The sequence below is a fragment of the Prunus avium genome, chromosome 4 (assembly GCF_965620075.1).
Source record: "Prunus avium chromosome 4, drPruAviu1.hap1.1, whole genome shotgun sequence".
Lineage (NCBI taxonomy): Eukaryota > Viridiplantae > Streptophyta > Magnoliopsida > Rosales > Rosaceae > Prunus > Prunus avium.
This window is the reverse complement of record NC_142287.1, coordinates 37,759,819-37,775,112: the sequence shown is the minus strand read 5'-3', so window position 1 is coordinate 37,775,112 and position 15,294 is coordinate 37,759,819. Positions and strand designations below refer to the sequence as shown.

Here is a 15,294-nt window from a genome sequence, read left to right as displayed (position 1 = left end):
GCTACAAGCGTACAACTATAAAAGTCTTACAAAGCCCACAAACGCATACTTCTAGGAGGTGACAGAGCGGTTACTACCTGGCTTCTGAGGACGAATCTAAAGCTTCATTAAGGTTTATTGCGCCAGAATCTGAGCTGAGCTGAGCCGAGACGATACTTGCCTATGTTTCAGGTATGTCGGAGCTAAGCTTTCATTAATTTCGACAAATTTGTTGTTTTTGAAGTATCGTTTTGGATGAGATTTTCTGTGTTGCTTGGGTTGTATGTTTGGTTTACTGGTTTTAAGGTGTAGATTCAACTTTCAACTTCTATTGGATGATTTCATGATCTGGGAACATGGGTTTCTGTTAGAATATTTTAAAAAGTGGGGTTTTTTTTCGCCGATTTGCATTCAAATTTGGCGTCTGAAAATGGGAATTAAAATTTTTGGCCATCTCTTGTCGTTATTAGGTGAAATTATTATCTTTGAGTGCCATTTTTGTTGATCTAAGGACAAATTCATTATTTTATTATGCTGAAATTTTCCCATCTTAAGAAATCAAAAGATTTAGGATGAATTTCCTTTTGTTTCACAAGCAAAATAGATTTACTTCTCTTGGTTTCATTTTGCATCTGAGTTTATTCTCCTCTTTTTCATTTCGCTTGCAGCTGTAGTTTCCTCTTCCCACCCACTAACCTTTGTGCTGTTAAAGTGCCTTTTTCTCTGTAATTTGTTATTTTATTTCTTTTCGTAAGATGGAGAAGTTGCAATAGGGAATTTTAAATAGACACAAAAACGCGTCTCTACAACCGTGTGCTCAGAAATTTCACGTTTTTTTGTTTATAGCTCTGGGGATGCTGCTGTAGGAGAAATGAGTAGGCATAACTAGAGTATTGACCTGAGCTGTTTGGTTTTAACTTCTGAATATTTTTCTTAAAAAGAGTTTCTTTGGGTAAAAATTAGAATCCAAAGTTATGTACAGTATGGCTGAGTTAGTATAGTAAACGCTTCTGGTTCGTGCATTTTTGGGTTTCTACTTTTGATTTTCTAAGTCAGGGGTCAAAGATGTTGGTTTTAAGATCATGTTTGGCTTGTGATCAAGCATCAAATTTACGTATGCTTGTTTGTATAGTCTTCAACTTTGTCGTTGTGAGGTGCTGACTGGTGATTGATCTGGACTATAGATCTGAATTCCCTAATTCCCAATATGGATCCCTCTCTTGAATCTGTTTCTAGATTATGAAATACGGGCCGGTTCCATCAGATTTTAAGTTCCTCAACAGATGCTTCTAAAATACTAAAACTTGTAAGTTTGTCATTTGCACCCAATATAGGTCAGAGTCATGACCTACTCCATCTGAGTCAGATTGTATTAGAGGCTATCTAATTTGCTTATGTTATTTACTAGCTAGTGGGTCACATATTTTGATTGTTTTCAGTATTTCCTTAAGGAATGTATGGCTAATCAGCCAAGAAGTGAAAAAGCAGAAAAAAGGGGAAGTGCTGCTATTTTTTAGTGAGGGTTGGCCAATAATTTCAACTACTGCTATCATGTCTATCTGAGGACTGAGATCACTGCAAGGCATAGCAAGACAACGGGTCAAAAATTTACGGAGAACTGTCTAAGCAGCAGATAGGAGTAGAGTGCTCATGGAAGCTCAGAGGCATAAATTGTGGCCCGTTAATGGTTCTTTGTTATGCATTCAACCTGAGCCCAGAGTCTCAGTTGAGTTGCAGTTTGGAATGGAAGTACTAACTGACCTACAATTATTAAACAGAAACATAAACTAAACCCTTCTTACTTTTAGACCCTGTGCCTGGACATTGTTTCCCGAATCATGGATGGCTGTAGAAGTTGACAAGTTAGCATTTATCATCTGTGTTATGTTAAAACTACAATGGCAGGATCAAGCTGCTATCTGTTTCATATTTAGATTTACTCTTCATAAGAGTTTTTGTGATCCTTGCTTGTTCAAACTTGGTTTATCCATTTGACTTTTATTATTTGTTTCATTAACATAATCTTTTCTCCTCTGTGCAGATTGTGGTGGTTCTGTAAAGTTTTTTCTGGATATCACAAGCAGATGGTGACCAACAATTTTGTGAAAGTCATACCATATAGCTGCTTGTTGAGACGTGGCTGATACTGGACTGCTTATTGAGATTCAAATCAATTCAAGTTCTGACAGACCAGCAATTGAGTCAAATTTAGGAACATATATTAGAAAGAGCTGGTGAGAATCACTCTCTGGATCAGGTCAATCATTTCATATTTTCAGATGCAAACATCTCAGAAACACCGAAGTACAGCCGGTATCCACAGGTTGTACCACCACCAGCCTATGCAGGACATTGATCCCTCCATTTTCCAAATTTTGGAAAACAGTGTATGTTCAGATACTGGAAGCCAAGGAAACAATGTTTCCTTTCAAACCTACAAGGAAGAGTACTTCACCCTGGAATCATCCCCTGCCACTACTGGTTTTGTAGCCTGTGATTCCCCTTCGGTTGTTAGTGGCTTGTCTAACAGGAGTCCATTTTCATCACAAGGTTCTCAATCATGCTTGTCTGATCAGCATCATTCCCCTGACAACACTTCTGGATCACCAATAAGTGGGTGCTCCGTAACTGATGATGGTAATGGATTGAGGTACAAGCTCAGGGAACTGGAAATTTCACTGCTAGGGCCCGAATCAGATATTATTGTTGACAGCCACTATTGTTGTTACAAGAGTGATATGCTGAGGTGGAATAGGAATCAAATAGCTGAAATGACCAACTTAAACCTAAAGGATGTTCTTATTCGTTGTGCACATGCAATAGCTGAAGATGATCTACCCACAGCAAATAGCTTAATGGAAGTTTTGGGGCAAATGGTGTCAGTCTCTGGGGAGCCAATTCAAAGATTGGGTGCTTACATGTTGGAAGGTCTTAGAGCAAGGTTGGAAAGATCAGGGAGTGCAATCTACAAAACCTTAAAATGTGAAGTTCCAACAGGCGCAGAACTTATGTCATACATGTCTGTGCTCTTTCAGATATGCCCATATTGGAGGTTTGCTTACATGTCTGCAAATGTCGTCATTCGGGAAGCCTTGGAAAATGAGCCAAGAATCCACATCATTGATTTTCAAATTGCACAGGGCAGTCAGTGGGTGCCCCTCATCCAAGATCTAGCACGTCAGCCTGGTGGGCCCCCACGTATCCGAATCACCGGTGTTGATGATTCCCAATCAGCTCATGCTCGTGGCGGGGGACTTCATATCGTAGGGCAGAAGCTTTCACAGCTTGCTAAGTCATGGAATGTGCCATTTGAGTTTAATAATGCTGCCATGTCTGGTTGTGAGGTTGAATTAGAAAATCTTAGGATTCAACCAGGTGAAGCCATAGCTGTTAATTTTCCATACGTGCTGCACCACATGCCAGATGAGAGTGTAAGCACTCAGAATCACAGAGATCGATTGCTAAGGCTGGTTAAGAGTTTATCACCCAAAGTTATGACACTGGTGGAGCAAGAATCAAACACGAATACTTCCCCATTCTTCTCAAGGTTTGTTGAGATGGTAGAGTATTATACAGCCATGTTTGAATCGATTGATGTGGCTCGCCCAAGAGACGACAAACAGCGGATTAGTGCAGAGATGCACTGTGTGGCTAGAGACATAGTGAACATGATTGCTTGTGAGGGGGCTGAGAGGGTGGAACGACATGAACTTCTGGGGAAGTGGAAGTCAAGGCTAACGATGGATGGGTTTACTCCATACCCATTGAGTCCTAAAGTGACGGAGGCTATCAGGAGTCTGTTGAAGGAATTTAATGGGAATTATGGACTTCAAGAGGCAAATGGGGCTCTCTACCTTTGTTGGAAGCAAAGAGCTTTGGTAACGTCTTCTGCATGGAGGTGAAGCGGATGTTGGTGGCCGCAAAACTGTAAAATTTGTGTTTTCGTCTTGTTTTAGTTTGAGAGACTGATTTGTGTAGTTTCTGTAGGATCCAGACTTTTTAGCTTTCTTGCAAGAGTTCCTAGTTATAGGCACAAACCTGAATCTTGAAATTTGGTGTAAATGTTTGCCTTGCAAAGAAAGAGTATAGCTCTCAGTTCAGTTTTACTGCAAATTTACTTTATTCTGCGTGTTGCATTGCTGCATTATCTTGGCTTTTAGCAAACTAAAAGTGCATTTATCTAATTTCTATTTGAAGAACGGCAGCAGCTTTGAGGAGTATCTGAAAACAAACACCCCTCGTATTCTAATTTCATAGTCAAGCAACCAGTTCTCCAACCAAACACACACAATTTAACTGGAGGAGCTGGTGTCCTTGGACGGGTAGCCCCAAAGGTGTCCGAAAAACCCCAAAGGTGTCCGAAAAACCGGAGCCGTCTTGGCATCGATTCTTCTCTTTGTACATTATAGTAGTTTAGAATATCGAAAGCAACAACCAAACGAACCGTTTTGGCACGTTTCTATTTGAAATGAAACGGGTGGGATCACAATTGGTTCTTTTGGATACAGAATATTACACGGTAAAAGCGACCACTTACTTGGTAACTCTCCGGAAAATACGGTTATTAACCCCGTGAAAAACGAAAAGAAAATAAAAAAAGTTACACGCCGCTGTGATTCGAAATTCCATGATCAAATGCATGAATTGCTGCTTTCTGAATTCTGATCAGGAAAGTCGAGGTATGTGTATTCATTCAATCTCAATGCTTTTCTCCTACAGATATCAATTTTAAATTTTTTTTTTTTTGGGGTAAGACCTACAGATATCAATTTCACTAGAGGTAAACTTCTGATTTCTTGTAAATTTTAGGTTTATAATATATTTTTCAATGATATAATTTGTTAAGTTGTGTTTGATTTGACGTGTTTCTTTTCGTTTTTCAGTATTATATTTTTTTAAAATGATTAATCTAAGAGAAAAAGATCATCAAATTTGAAGGGGAAAATTCAATCTGAGAAGTACTTGTCGTATTGATTCAGAACAAGTAGCAAACTTTGGTGGAAGAATTGGGAGTCCGTTGGATGTTGACCAACGGATTTGAACAACAATGAAGGAGTCGTTAGATAGATCAGAGTTGCGCAGAATGCAAAGGGAGCAAGAGCGGGAACGACGCCGTATAAGGGACAGGCAAAGAAGGCAGTCTATGACCGTTGAACAGAGAGAACGACATCTGGCTCGGCGTCGTAGGAACTATCAACTTAGACGACTGAGAGCTGAGAATGCTAAAGTTGATTGCCAATCTCAGCAAATAAGCAATGAACATGAAGCAGCAGGAGGGAATGAAGTGCTCAGGAATGATGCCCAAGAAGTTACTCAGACTGAAAAGCTATCCGCCGAACGTCTGCATTACTCTGAGTGTAAGTGTTCTATAATTGTTCACTTGTTCAAAATTCAAAATGATTTCTTTTTTACATGAAATTTTGTTACAGGCTTGGAAGCTGCAGCTTGTAAATCGGCTAATTTCACCAAACGGTTGCGTTTGAGTCATATAAGGCGGCTTGCACGATCCTTGAATCATTTAGGGGGTGAAGCAATTGGTAACCACCAAGTTGTAGCAGACGTGATTACAAAGGGTGATGCTAATAATACTTGTTGTAAGTTCTACAATGTCACTGCTAATATGATGATTCTAGTTAAGCAGGAACTTGTTTGTATATCATCTTTCTTTCTTCTTTTCTTATTAAATAGGTTTCCGAATTGGAGATTTTGATTCTGGTAGGCTGCCAAATGGACTACGATTGAATCGTGTTAAACGTCTTGCACGGACATTAAATTCTGCTGCTCATGAGACTTCTGTGAACTGCCAGAAAGGTACTAGAGAAAAAAGTGCATGTAAGTTTGCTATTTGTTTTTGCCTGAAACTATATTACATGCTCATTCACTTTCAGTAGCCTAGCTCATGTTAGGAATACTAAACCTTACTTTTGTCCATGTATTTGTTACTCATCTGTGATCCAGTGGACCAGAATGTGTCTGCGGAAGAGGTTCCAGTGACCCGTGATTGTAAGCCTAAATTTGGACAAACTATCAGCGTCGGAGGAGATGTTGAAGGACCCAACATGGATGGTAATAATCAGCTGCAATTCCCATGTACTTAAAGCAATGGTTGGTGTTTTCATATGCATTCTTTTTTTGTTGATTTTGTACTAGAGAAATCTGCATGGATGTGCTAATTAATTAGATTTTGGTATCCCATTTCAGGATAAACAACCCCTCATGTACTAATGTCAAGAGGTGAACTTTAACCACACACAAAGCAATGGACTTTATGTAGCTCTTCTCTACAGGTTTTTGACTGAAGACTAGTAAGTTGGAAACTATTCATCAATTTTTGCTTGCATTCATGTCTGTTGATGATCCACTATAAAGGATTTGTTACTTCATCACCAACTTGTCGTTATTATCCCTAAGATTCATTAAGACTGCTTACCACTTTCATGGTGGAAGATGTAAAAATATTAAGCATGTCTTATGCAGGACTGATTGTTTGTTTAACTTTTCTATTATATTTCTAGACTGCATGACAGAGGAAAGCTAACGGGATGAGAAAGCTTCTTGGATTCATAAAATTTGCTGGCAAAGCTCTCTGATTTCTTTGAAGAATTACAAGTAACGGGAAGAGCAAAGAACTGGAACTACGGTTTACTGCTCTGCTGCTGGCAGATTTGGATTAGGAGAAAGAGAAAATATTCATAAGGGCCTTGAATGAATAGGATTATACATGTAGATTAAATTGTGGATGAATTAATTATACAGATTTACTTTGTGGGGGGTTTTATTCTGGCCTGTTCTGTTCAAAGTATTTACTTTACCACGTATTGTTTTCTGCTTCCTTTGTCATTACATTTTCTCATTCTTCTTAAATGTTCAGCTGGAATTAATCTACTTACGCCCAATTTTCAAATCAACTCACATGTATCTGGGCCGGGTCGGGTCGGGTCGGGTCTTCTTTTGGGGCAAGAAAGAGTGGGAAAAGTTTTGAACATCTGTTTCCAAGGAAGTCACCGACTTTATTTTGTTTCCACAAACGTTCTCCATCTTTAATACACATAAGAACTCCTAGTTAAGTTAAAACTCCTAATCACACTGTGACCAACCCCAAAAAAAAAAGCAAAAGAAAAAAACAAACAGAATCCTAATCGTACAAGGACTCCAATCCTATACAAACAGAGAACCTTTCGAGCATTCATTATATTAATAGGAGCTCTCTGTGTCTTCACTGTAATTCGTGTTTCTTGCTCTGTAATGGAGGCTTCATGTTACGCCGGTTCTTCTATTGAAGAAGAAGTAGAAAAAAGCCTTTGCCTTTCTTTGGGTAAGGTTCGGGTAAAGACGGACACGTTTGAGAATGAGAAACCTGGTTTCTCCGTGCATAATAGTAACAATACTTGTTTGGGTTCGTCTTCTAATGCCTCTCCAAGCATAACCCAACAAGCACAGCCTGATGTTTATCCAAAATACGAAAGCGGATTTGAAAATTCGCCTAGAGTTCCAGTGCCATTGTATCCACAAAGTATCTGGAGAGATCATATTTTGAACGGTGGAGGTAAACCCTCAAATTCACTCTGCAAATTCTTGTATAATTTCGTATATGTTTTGAGTTTCTTGTAATTTAAATTCTTGATTTTGTAGGACACTTTCTGGGTTCAAACAACCTGAATGGGCATGCCAATGCGTATCAACCAAAGAACCCTCTTGGTAACCTGACAGAAGAAACTACAAAATTAAGATTAAGTCGTGGCGCAACATCTCCATCTTTCTGCAACTGGGCAAACCAGCTCAACCCTTGTGTTAATAATTGGTACCAAAGTTCAGGAGAACAATATTACAGAAGCAATGAAAGGATTGGAATGTATTCAAATGGTGATCGGTACCCAAGTTCTGGAATATCTAGTTATATGGGGACTCAGTCAAGCTTTAATAATGATGGATGCCATGGTGATCAGATATTTAAGCTGCGGTCTTATGCCGATATAGCTCGACTCGCTATGACGCAACCCGGATCACAGAGCTTAATAAATATCATGGTGGCTTCTAAGGACCCATTCGCTAAGGATATGATTTTTACTGGGGTTTTCGGTTCCATATTCGAGGTGATGAATGACTCACATGGATACTATGTTTTTGGGAAGCTTATTGAATCATGCAATTACGGTCAGTTAAGACACATGGTAGCACAGATGACTTTGAATACTGAATCACTTGTCAGCATATCAACCAGCAAATTTGGGTATCTTTCTAATCCTTAACCCCACCCCATCATTGTTTCTTCATCAGTCAATACTCAAGAAATATATGTATATATGTCTGTGTTTTATGCTTATAGTTGTGATGGACTCGTGTCTCTAACTTGTTTGTGCAGCTCAAAATCAATTCAGAGGCTTGTCAAGGTGCTTGAGAAATCACCCTTGATTTACACCTTGACATTAGCTCTATCCAGTGTATTGGAGCAACTGATGACCAACCGAACAGGGTCGTTTGTTATATTGAAGTGCTTAAACCTCCTTGACACACAGAAAAATGAGGTACTTTTTATGTTTCTGCTGTTGATACATATCATTGCCTTTGACATTGTTCTTTTTAAAGCCTGCTTTTCTGACAAGGTTGGTTGTGTGATTTGATTGCAGAAAATATACGAAACTGCTGAAAGGCTTTGCATCACTCTGGCCCAGAATGAAAAGGGATGCATATACTTGAATGAGTTCATCACCTACAGTAAAACTCCATACAGAGAAAGACTCATGGATGAAATCTCAAGCAAATCAAAACTCCTTTCTCAGGATCCTTCAGGGTACAAATCCCTTTCCCATCTTGGTCTTTTCTCGTTTCAATTGTGGTTTTTGCATCGTATTGATTTGTTTTAGTTAATACATTATATCTTTGTGATTCAGGAACTTTGTTGTCCAGCACGTCCTGGGACTCCATAACCCTGTCTTCTCTGCAAAGATATGCTTTGAGCTGAGAGATCTGTACATAAAGCTCTCTTCACAAAGAGGTGGGAGTCATGTTGTAGAGAAATGCTTGAACTCTTCTGAGACGGATTATGTAGTAAATGCTTTTCTCAAGTATGAAAAACTGTGGCAAATTGCGCGGGATCAATTCGGCAACTACGTGATCCAAACAGCATTGAAGGCCACGAAGCGTGCAAATAGTCCCCTTTATCAAATGCTTTTATCAAAGCTTGAACAAAATCGGAATGAACTCATGAGTGGATTTGGAAGTAAAGTGCTGAGTTTGATTGACAGAGGCGTCCCCCTAGACTAACTATGATTGATTGATTGATCTTATCAGAAGGAGCTCAATTTCAAAGAAACTGTTAGTGTTAGTGTTATGTTGTTGTTGTTGATGTTGTGCAATTTTGTTTGTTGTCTTTTAAAAGCCTCGGGAGTCAAAGGTTAGAGCCGCCCACCCTTGTTGTTTCAACTCATCCAACTAGAAGAGTAGTTGATGAGTGCTTTAGTATAATTTGTAGGAAAAATGTAAGTTTGTTTCTTCTGGTATTGTAATGTATACGTCTGGTGTGATTCAAATGCGCTATGACTGTTTCTGTAATCACAGTAAATTATTTCATACCTGTTGAAAATCAATACAAGAAACATAAATTATAGCATATCTGAATTCTGTTGGAAATGTGGATGGATGTGCGGATCAACTACAAGACCAAATTGTAATAATGAAAAATACCATTCCGATGCAAAGTTCGTAGCTCAAGTGGTTATCAGTAGTTATCCAAAAAAAAAAAATTATGTTCTTGAATCCCCCAGTCCAAATATAGCTCGTGTCAAAAAAATTACCATTTGGATTTATACGGAGTTCCTTAAACATATGCAGGCTTCGTATATTCATCTGGGCCAATCTCAATGCTGTTTATTTTTTGGGCCTGAGTGCCAAAACCAAACCGTACGGCCCAAAAGGCAAAAAGGAAAGTAAAACCCTAATTTCATTGTCGGCGACAGAGTTTAACTATGACTCATTCCCAGTCACACGATACGCATCGGACGGTCATGACCTAAAGCACTCACATTATAAATACCCTCCTCCCCCTTGTACCCAAAATCAGACTTGCACCATCTCGGTGCTAGGGTTTTAGTTTGCGCCTCTGTCTTCTTCTGGATTTAGGGTTCAGCAGCAAAATTGGTATCGGTTTCATTTAGTCAGTCTCTTTAGGGTTTTTAGTTTCATCTCAGAGATTGTTTGATCAATCATCAAAGCTTCATCCTTTGTAGTCAGGTTGATTGTTCATCGAGTTTAGCTATAAGATTCATTGTTTTTCCAAATATGGGGACCATTGGGTCGTCAAGTTTTTGCAAAAAGCTTTTCTATTTGTTTTGTTTGATAAAATTGTGAAATTTGTGACGGGGGACATTGATCAGTCTCCAACTTGAAGGAGCAGGCAATTGGTGTCTGTACATTCCAAAGTAAACGTCGCATACAAATTCTCGTCGACGTTGATGGTCCTCCCTCCCTCTTGGGATGGAGCTCCTCCGTCGATGAGTGGTGTCATATCCTATCGCCTTGTGGAGCGGTGTTTACTGCCTTTACCATTTGGGATTGGCCATGAGACCGACATTTTTTCTCTTCATAATTTTATGATATTGTTTTGTTGGAATAGTTTTTTTGTCTTTGCCGGTGATGAAATCAGTTATAAAACACACCATCTTTCGGGACTGATTGGCTTATTTATAAGCCGTGCTGACTTTCTGCAATTCTGAGGCATTGTCATATTTCGTTTTTTCTTACTTTTTATCTTCTGCTTTGAAATTTGCGTTTTTCAAATATAAACTTTTTAATTAACTTAGCAGTTATCATCCGATTATATCCCAAAAGTTTGATTACTTGCAAAGCTGTTTGATTCCTGAATTCATTTTGGTCGGAAAATCTTATATGAAATCGAAGTGTGCAATCTGATCGTAAAAAGATTTTGGTGCTAATTGTTAGTGATTAGCTAGACGTCAATACCGTGAGCAAAACAACTATTGAGTTGTAACAACAATCACCCTACAGATCTTTAGACATGTTGGACGGATGTTATCTTAAAATTACCTGAGTGATGAGCCAACTTGAACAGAACATAATTATGGACATGAAAAATCACGGCAGCGATGTTGATAACATACATATGTTGTCAAATTTGTTCTAGACATTTACATCCCTCCGTTGCACCTTAAGCAGCGTTTGGCGTTTGGGCGGGCAGAAACAAGGTACAAAAATGTTGCTTTGACTCACATTTATAATAACCGAAGTTTGTATCAGCCCAGTGATAACGATCACAATCAACGTACTTTAAAGGGGGTTACAAGGGAAAAGAACAGCATCGTGATTTTAGAATGAAGATCACTTATTGTCATGGATCAGCTCTGGCTAGAATTTCAATTTGCACAATCCCAAGTGCCACCAAGATAAATGATTATCCAAAACGCGCTGTATTGGGTTCATCAGATCATGGCCATACCCTCTTCTTTTTGACACTTTAAAAGCTCCCTGTAACAAAAAAAAATACAAATACAAATAAAAGTTTCAGGAACCAGCACTTGCCAGCAGAGAACATAAATATGTAAAAGAAACAAATCAGGATCTGCAACCCTCCTGTACCAAACAACAAGCTGTATATTGTACTTGTATCGATTACAAATGAGGATTCCCCATGAAAGATGTAGCATAATAGTGATCATGTGGACTGAAAGCCAAAAACGTCTAGGGAGTATGGAGAACAACCTTAAGAATTACGAATACTGTTCGTCCTTTAGACAAGTTGATAATTTGACGAATTACTATTTTCCACCTCCTCCACTCAATTTTGCCTGCCGAGTGCTTGTAAGCATAAACCTGGGATTATAATGAGCTCCTTAAGCTGATAATGTAACATGATAAAACTCAAAGCCTCGTGGAAAAACACATACCATGTGATCAATCATTGAAGAAATAAATAATTAGTACGTACCAACTATCATGGGATTATACAGAAACTGTACAGCAACGATTGTAGATTTGTGAATTGAGGGGTCCCAACAAACATTATTATACTATTTATTACTAAAAGTTCCTACAACATTTGCATTCAGAACTTGGAAGGAAAACGCTAATTATTTTCAGACATTTTATAAAAATGGATGTCTATATACGTGTGTGTGTGAGAGTACAGCCTAGCAGAATATAAATATAGAAGTATGCATATGATCTCTTTCACCAAAATCACCACAAGTCCTCTTTACAATGTAACTCTAGAAACTTCCTAACAATACGGATGCAAGCTAATACTTCCGAATGATACAGATTCACTATGTCAGAGTATGGATGAAATACGAATTTGCAATAGCTACTAAAAAATTTCTACATGAAGAATGAACCTTAAGCTAAGTGAACACCAAAGTAAACTAAGTAAATAGTTAATGCAGGTATATTGTATATCATATTAGGTCGGCCAGGATTACATTTACCTCTCACATTATAATGTGAATTTGTTCTGCTTCAACCAGCAAAAAACTCTGACGAGATGAGACAGCCAGCCAACTCGTTCCCTAAGCGCCAAACCAAACATGACTCAAAAGAGCTCAAATCAAAATTTGGAGTATCATTTCCGGGCAGAAAATCATAATAAAGTACTTCCATATCCACCTCCAATTACCATAAGCATAAATGCTCAGAGGCCAGACATTCAAACAATACCACAGGATTCTAGTATTTGCAATGATTTGCACTAGAGGAAACTAAAATCAAGCTTCCTCCCAATCCCTAAACAATAAAGCTCTGATTCTCCTCATCTCTTTCTTTAGATAAGTTGCTGACCAGTATATACCAAGTCAAATGATTTGGAACAAGCCCGTTATTCACACCTCTATTTAAAAGTAAACAAGCATCATAAATCATGCCCTCTTTGCAATGCCAACTGATCAAAGTGTTATAAGTAATAACATCAGGACACATCCCTTCAACTTGTAACCTGTCAAAGAGATTCAAAGCTTCCGAAATGCGTCCCAACTTGCACAGACCATTTATCAGGCTATTATAAGTGACTATGTCTGGCATCAAACCCCGATGAATCATATCCCTTAAAAACTCAAATGCATCATATACTTTGCCACTTCTACACAGACCATTAATCAAAATATTGCATGAGATACTATTGGGATGAAGTCCCTTCATTATCATTTCTTCAAACAATCCCCTTGCTTTTTCAACAGCTCCAGCTTTGCAGAGTGCCTTTATTAGCCCATTATAGGTTATTTTGTCAAGAGGGCATCCTCTAAATAACATTTCATTTACAAGCTTAAGTGCTTCTTGGATCGCACCTCTAGTCAAGAAAGCATTAATTAATGTATTGTAAGTAACAGTGTTGGCAATAACACCCTCCAGTACCATATCACGGTACAACCCTAAGGCCTCTTCCATCTTATCAACCTTGCACAGTCCAAATATTAGAGAATTAAATGTAAATATGTCTGGCTTACATTCATCGCTTGAGATTTCACTAAACAGTTTTAAAGCTTCATGAACTTTCCCATCCTTGCATAGAGCAGATATTAAACGATTGTATCCCACAATATTCAGACTTAATCCCTTGTATGACATCTCATTTAAAACACCACCAGCTTCCTCCAGTTGGCCCTCCTTGCAGAACCCATCAATCAATATGGTGTAAGTTGTCACATTGGGCATGCAACCCTTAATTTCCATCTCATTGACCAATTCACGAGCAGAACCCAAACGGCCCTTCTTGCAGAGTCCATGAATCAGTATGTTAAATGTATATACATCAGGTTCACAGCCATTACCTAGCATACCATCATATAGAACAACTTTGGCTTCATCAAACCGTCCACTCATAACATACCCATTTATCAAGGTATTAAAAAGCACAATATTTGGGCTAGGCACTTTGTTCAACAATGCCCTTGCTTCCTCAACTTGCCCTGTTCTGCATAATCCATGCATTAAAACACCATAAGTTACATCATCAGGAGTAAACCCCCGAAGAAGCATCCGATCAACTAACCTTGCTGCCTCATGAGTCCGATTGACCTTGCAGAAAGCATGGATAATATCATTGAAAGTCTGAACATCAGGTGTGCAACCCATCAAAAACATTTCCTCCAAAAGTCTCAGTGCTTCATTCACTTGATTATTCTTGGAGAGTGCATGTATAAGAGTCTGGTAAACCACTGAATTTGGCACACATCCATGCTTTGTCATGTCTCTCAGAAGCGAGCAAGCAGTATCCACCTCATTAACCATACAAAGTGCTTTAAGAACCACCCCAAATGTGTAGACATTGGGAGAGATACCCCTACTCAACATGTCATAGAAGACATTGGGAGCAACCTTTGGGCAATTCCCAGCCACGAGTATATCCAATACAACATTATAAGATCGGAAAGTTGGTTCACAAGAATAAACACCTCTCATATCCAAAAGCAGCCTAGTTGCTTGTCCGGGCAGACCTGCTCTCCCATAATACTTCATAATCATAATGAAAAGGGACTCCCTAAACACAATCCCTTCCTCCATAATCTGCATCAACAACCTATCTATAACCTTAAACTCCCCGGCCGCCCCAAGCTTATCAATTAAGACATAGTACACATCAAAAGAATGCCAATAGCCCTTCTGGGCACCTACCAACTCGAATATCTCCATCGAAGTGGGCACATCGAGTGGAAGTTCAAGTAACTTACAGAGCTGAATTGGAGTGATTTGAACGAGTGACTTCCTAAGTTCATTGAGGTCAAACGGCTTAAGCATCTTCTCCCATTCATTCTCTGACTCTGACCCATTAGTATTTAAGACCCTATCACTGGTATCCGTAACATACCCAGCTGAGAAAATTGCAAAACAGTGGGTTTTTAACAAAGATTGTAACCTTATTGTCAGAGGGGTTGAAATATGTAGTCTTCTAAACATTACTCTAAATGGGTAGCTCAGAGTTTTAAGAAACAAACAAGAAAACCAGAGATTCGAAAAACCTGATAAGCAAACTGGCCATGAGCCCTTTTACAGAGATTCGGGAAACCTGATAACCATTTCGGCTGAAAATTTCCGAAGCTTGAAGAACTAAGGAAGAAGAAAGATAAAATCCATAAAACCGTCAAAGGGATTGAATAGAAAAATGAGAAAAGAAAGATCAAACTTTGAGAGTAATACATACCGGTGCAAGCACAAGGAAGGGAACTGGAAGGTCTTCGAAAGCCATCGAGTCATGAGAGAGAACATGTGCTCTAGTTTCCCAGGCTCCCCTTCGGGCCTCGGTTACCAACTCAACTGCTGTAACGACGTATTTTGGACAATTTTGGGCTGGCTTAGCTCTAGGCTTGAACTACT

The 15,294-nt window shown here is 38.9% G+C and overlaps 4 protein-coding genes and 1 non-coding gene across 12 annotated transcripts; 4 read left to right on the top strand and 1 right to left on the bottom strand.

The window, feature by feature from the left end:
• Window positions 1-10: 10 nt before the first annotated feature.
• Window positions 11-4,101, top strand: SCL13 (SCARECROW-like 13). The gene is made up of 2 exons (XM_021975988.2): window positions 11-171; window positions 2,021-4,101. The coding sequence occupies exon 2, from the start codon at window positions 2,259-2,261 to the stop codon at window positions 3,879-3,881; it is 1,623 nt and encodes a 540-aa protein (XP_021831680.1). The 5' UTR covers window positions 11-171; window positions 2,021-2,258; the 3' UTR covers window positions 3,882-4,101.
• A 127-nt stretch (window positions 4,102-4,228) lies between these two features.
• LOC110771653 (zinc finger CCCH domain protein) lies at window positions 4,229-6,871 on the top strand. Of its 5 annotated transcripts, none has more exons than XM_021975991.2 (7): window positions 4,229-4,658; window positions 4,959-5,336; window positions 5,409-5,573; window positions 5,668-5,790; window positions 5,938-6,084; window positions 6,181-6,284; window positions 6,495-6,871. In XM_021975991.2, the coding sequence occupies exons 2-5, from the start codon at window positions 5,027-5,029 to the stop codon at window positions 6,075-6,077; spliced, it is 738 nt and encodes a 245-aa protein (XP_021831683.1). In that variant the 5' UTR covers window positions 4,229-4,658; window positions 4,959-5,026; the 3' UTR covers window positions 6,078-6,084; window positions 6,181-6,284; window positions 6,495-6,871. The 5 variants fall into 5 exon arrangements, with proteins under 5 accessions (XP_021831683.1, XP_021831682.1, XP_021831681.1 ...); XM_021975990.2 differs by having other exon boundaries at window positions 4,863-5,336; window positions 5,668-5,811; window positions 6,495-6,870; XM_021975989.2 differs by having other exon boundaries at window positions 5,668-5,811; window positions 6,495-6,869.
• Window positions 6,872-6,881: 10 nt separating this feature from the next.
• Window positions 6,882-9,508, top strand: LOC110771675 (pumilio homolog 18-like). The gene is made up of 5 exons (XM_021976019.2): window positions 6,882-7,525; window positions 7,612-8,209; window positions 8,342-8,504; window positions 8,607-8,770; window positions 8,871-9,508. Exons 1-5 carry the CDS (start codon window positions 7,225-7,227, stop codon window positions 9,241-9,243), a joined length of 1,599 nt encoding a protein of 532 aa, XP_021831711.2. The 5' UTR covers window positions 6,882-7,224; the 3' UTR covers window positions 9,244-9,508.
• A 1,094-nt stretch (window positions 9,509-10,602) lies between these two features.
• Window positions 10,603-10,696, top strand: LOC148295384 (small nucleolar RNA SNORD96 family). The gene has a single exon (XR_015835536.1). It is a non-coding gene; the product is annotated as a small nucleolar RNA SNORD96 family (small nucleolar RNA).
• A 343-nt stretch (window positions 10,697-11,039) lies between these two features.
• On the bottom strand, window positions 11,040-15,276 carry LOC110771669 (Pentatricopeptide repeat (PPR) superfamily protein). 4 transcript variants are annotated; one of them, XM_088252247.1, is made up of 5 exons: window positions 15,122-15,276; window positions 14,940-15,027; window positions 12,417-14,792; window positions 11,695-11,805; window positions 11,040-11,460 (listed from the first exon to the last, which is right to left on the bottom strand). In XM_088252247.1, the coding sequence occupies exon 3, from the start codon at window positions 14,716-14,718 to the stop codon at window positions 12,712-12,714; it is 2,007 nt and encodes a 668-aa protein (XP_088108373.1). In that variant the 5' UTR covers window positions 14,719-14,792; window positions 14,940-15,027; window positions 15,122-15,276; the 3' UTR covers window positions 11,040-11,460; window positions 11,695-11,805; window positions 12,417-12,711. The 4 variants fall into 4 exon arrangements, with proteins under 4 accessions (XP_088108373.1, XP_021831700.1, XP_088108374.1 ...); XM_021976008.2 differs by having other exon boundaries at window positions 12,417-15,027; XM_088252248.1 differs by lacking the exon at window positions 15,122-15,276 and having other exon boundaries at window positions 14,940-15,115.
• Between the last annotated feature and the right edge of the window lie 18 nt (window positions 15,277-15,294).

What these genes read in the sequence shown, in the direction of transcription:
- SCL13 (XM_021975988.2), top strand. Translation starts at nt 2,259, where the DNA reads ATGCAAACATCTCAGAAACACCGAAGTACAGCCGGTATCCACAGGTTG.
- LOC110771653 (XM_021975990.2), top strand. Translation starts at nt 5,027, where the DNA reads ATGAAGGAGTCGTTAGATAGATCAGAGTTGCGCAGAATGCAAAGGGAG. An exon ending in ACGTCTGCATTACTCTGAGT is followed by an intron (nt 5,337 to 5,408) that starts GTAAGTGTTCTA and finishes ATTTTGTTACAG; the next exon opens with GCTTGGAAGCTGCAGCTTGT. An exon ending in TGATGCTAATAATACTTGTT is followed by an intron (nt 5,574 to 5,667) that starts GTAAGTTCTACA and finishes CTTATTAAATAG; the next exon opens with GTTTCCGAATTGGAGATTTT.
- LOC110771675 (XM_021976019.2), top strand. Translation starts at nt 7,225, where the DNA reads ATGGAGGCTTCATGTTACGCCGGTTCTTCTATTGAAGAAGAAGTAGAA. An exon ending in TCATATTTTGAACGGTGGAG is followed by an intron (nt 7,526 to 7,611) that starts GTAAACCCTCAA and finishes TTGATTTTGTAG; the next exon opens with GACACTTTCTGGGTTCAAAC. An exon ending in CTTTCTCAGGATCCTTCAGG is followed by an intron (nt 8,771 to 8,870) that starts GTACAAATCCCT and finishes TTTGTGATTCAG; the next exon opens with GAACTTTGTTGTCCAGCACG.
- LOC110771669 (XM_021976008.2), bottom strand. Translation starts at nt 14,877, where the DNA reads ATGTTTAGAAGACTACATATTTCAACCCCTCTGACAATAAGGTTACAA.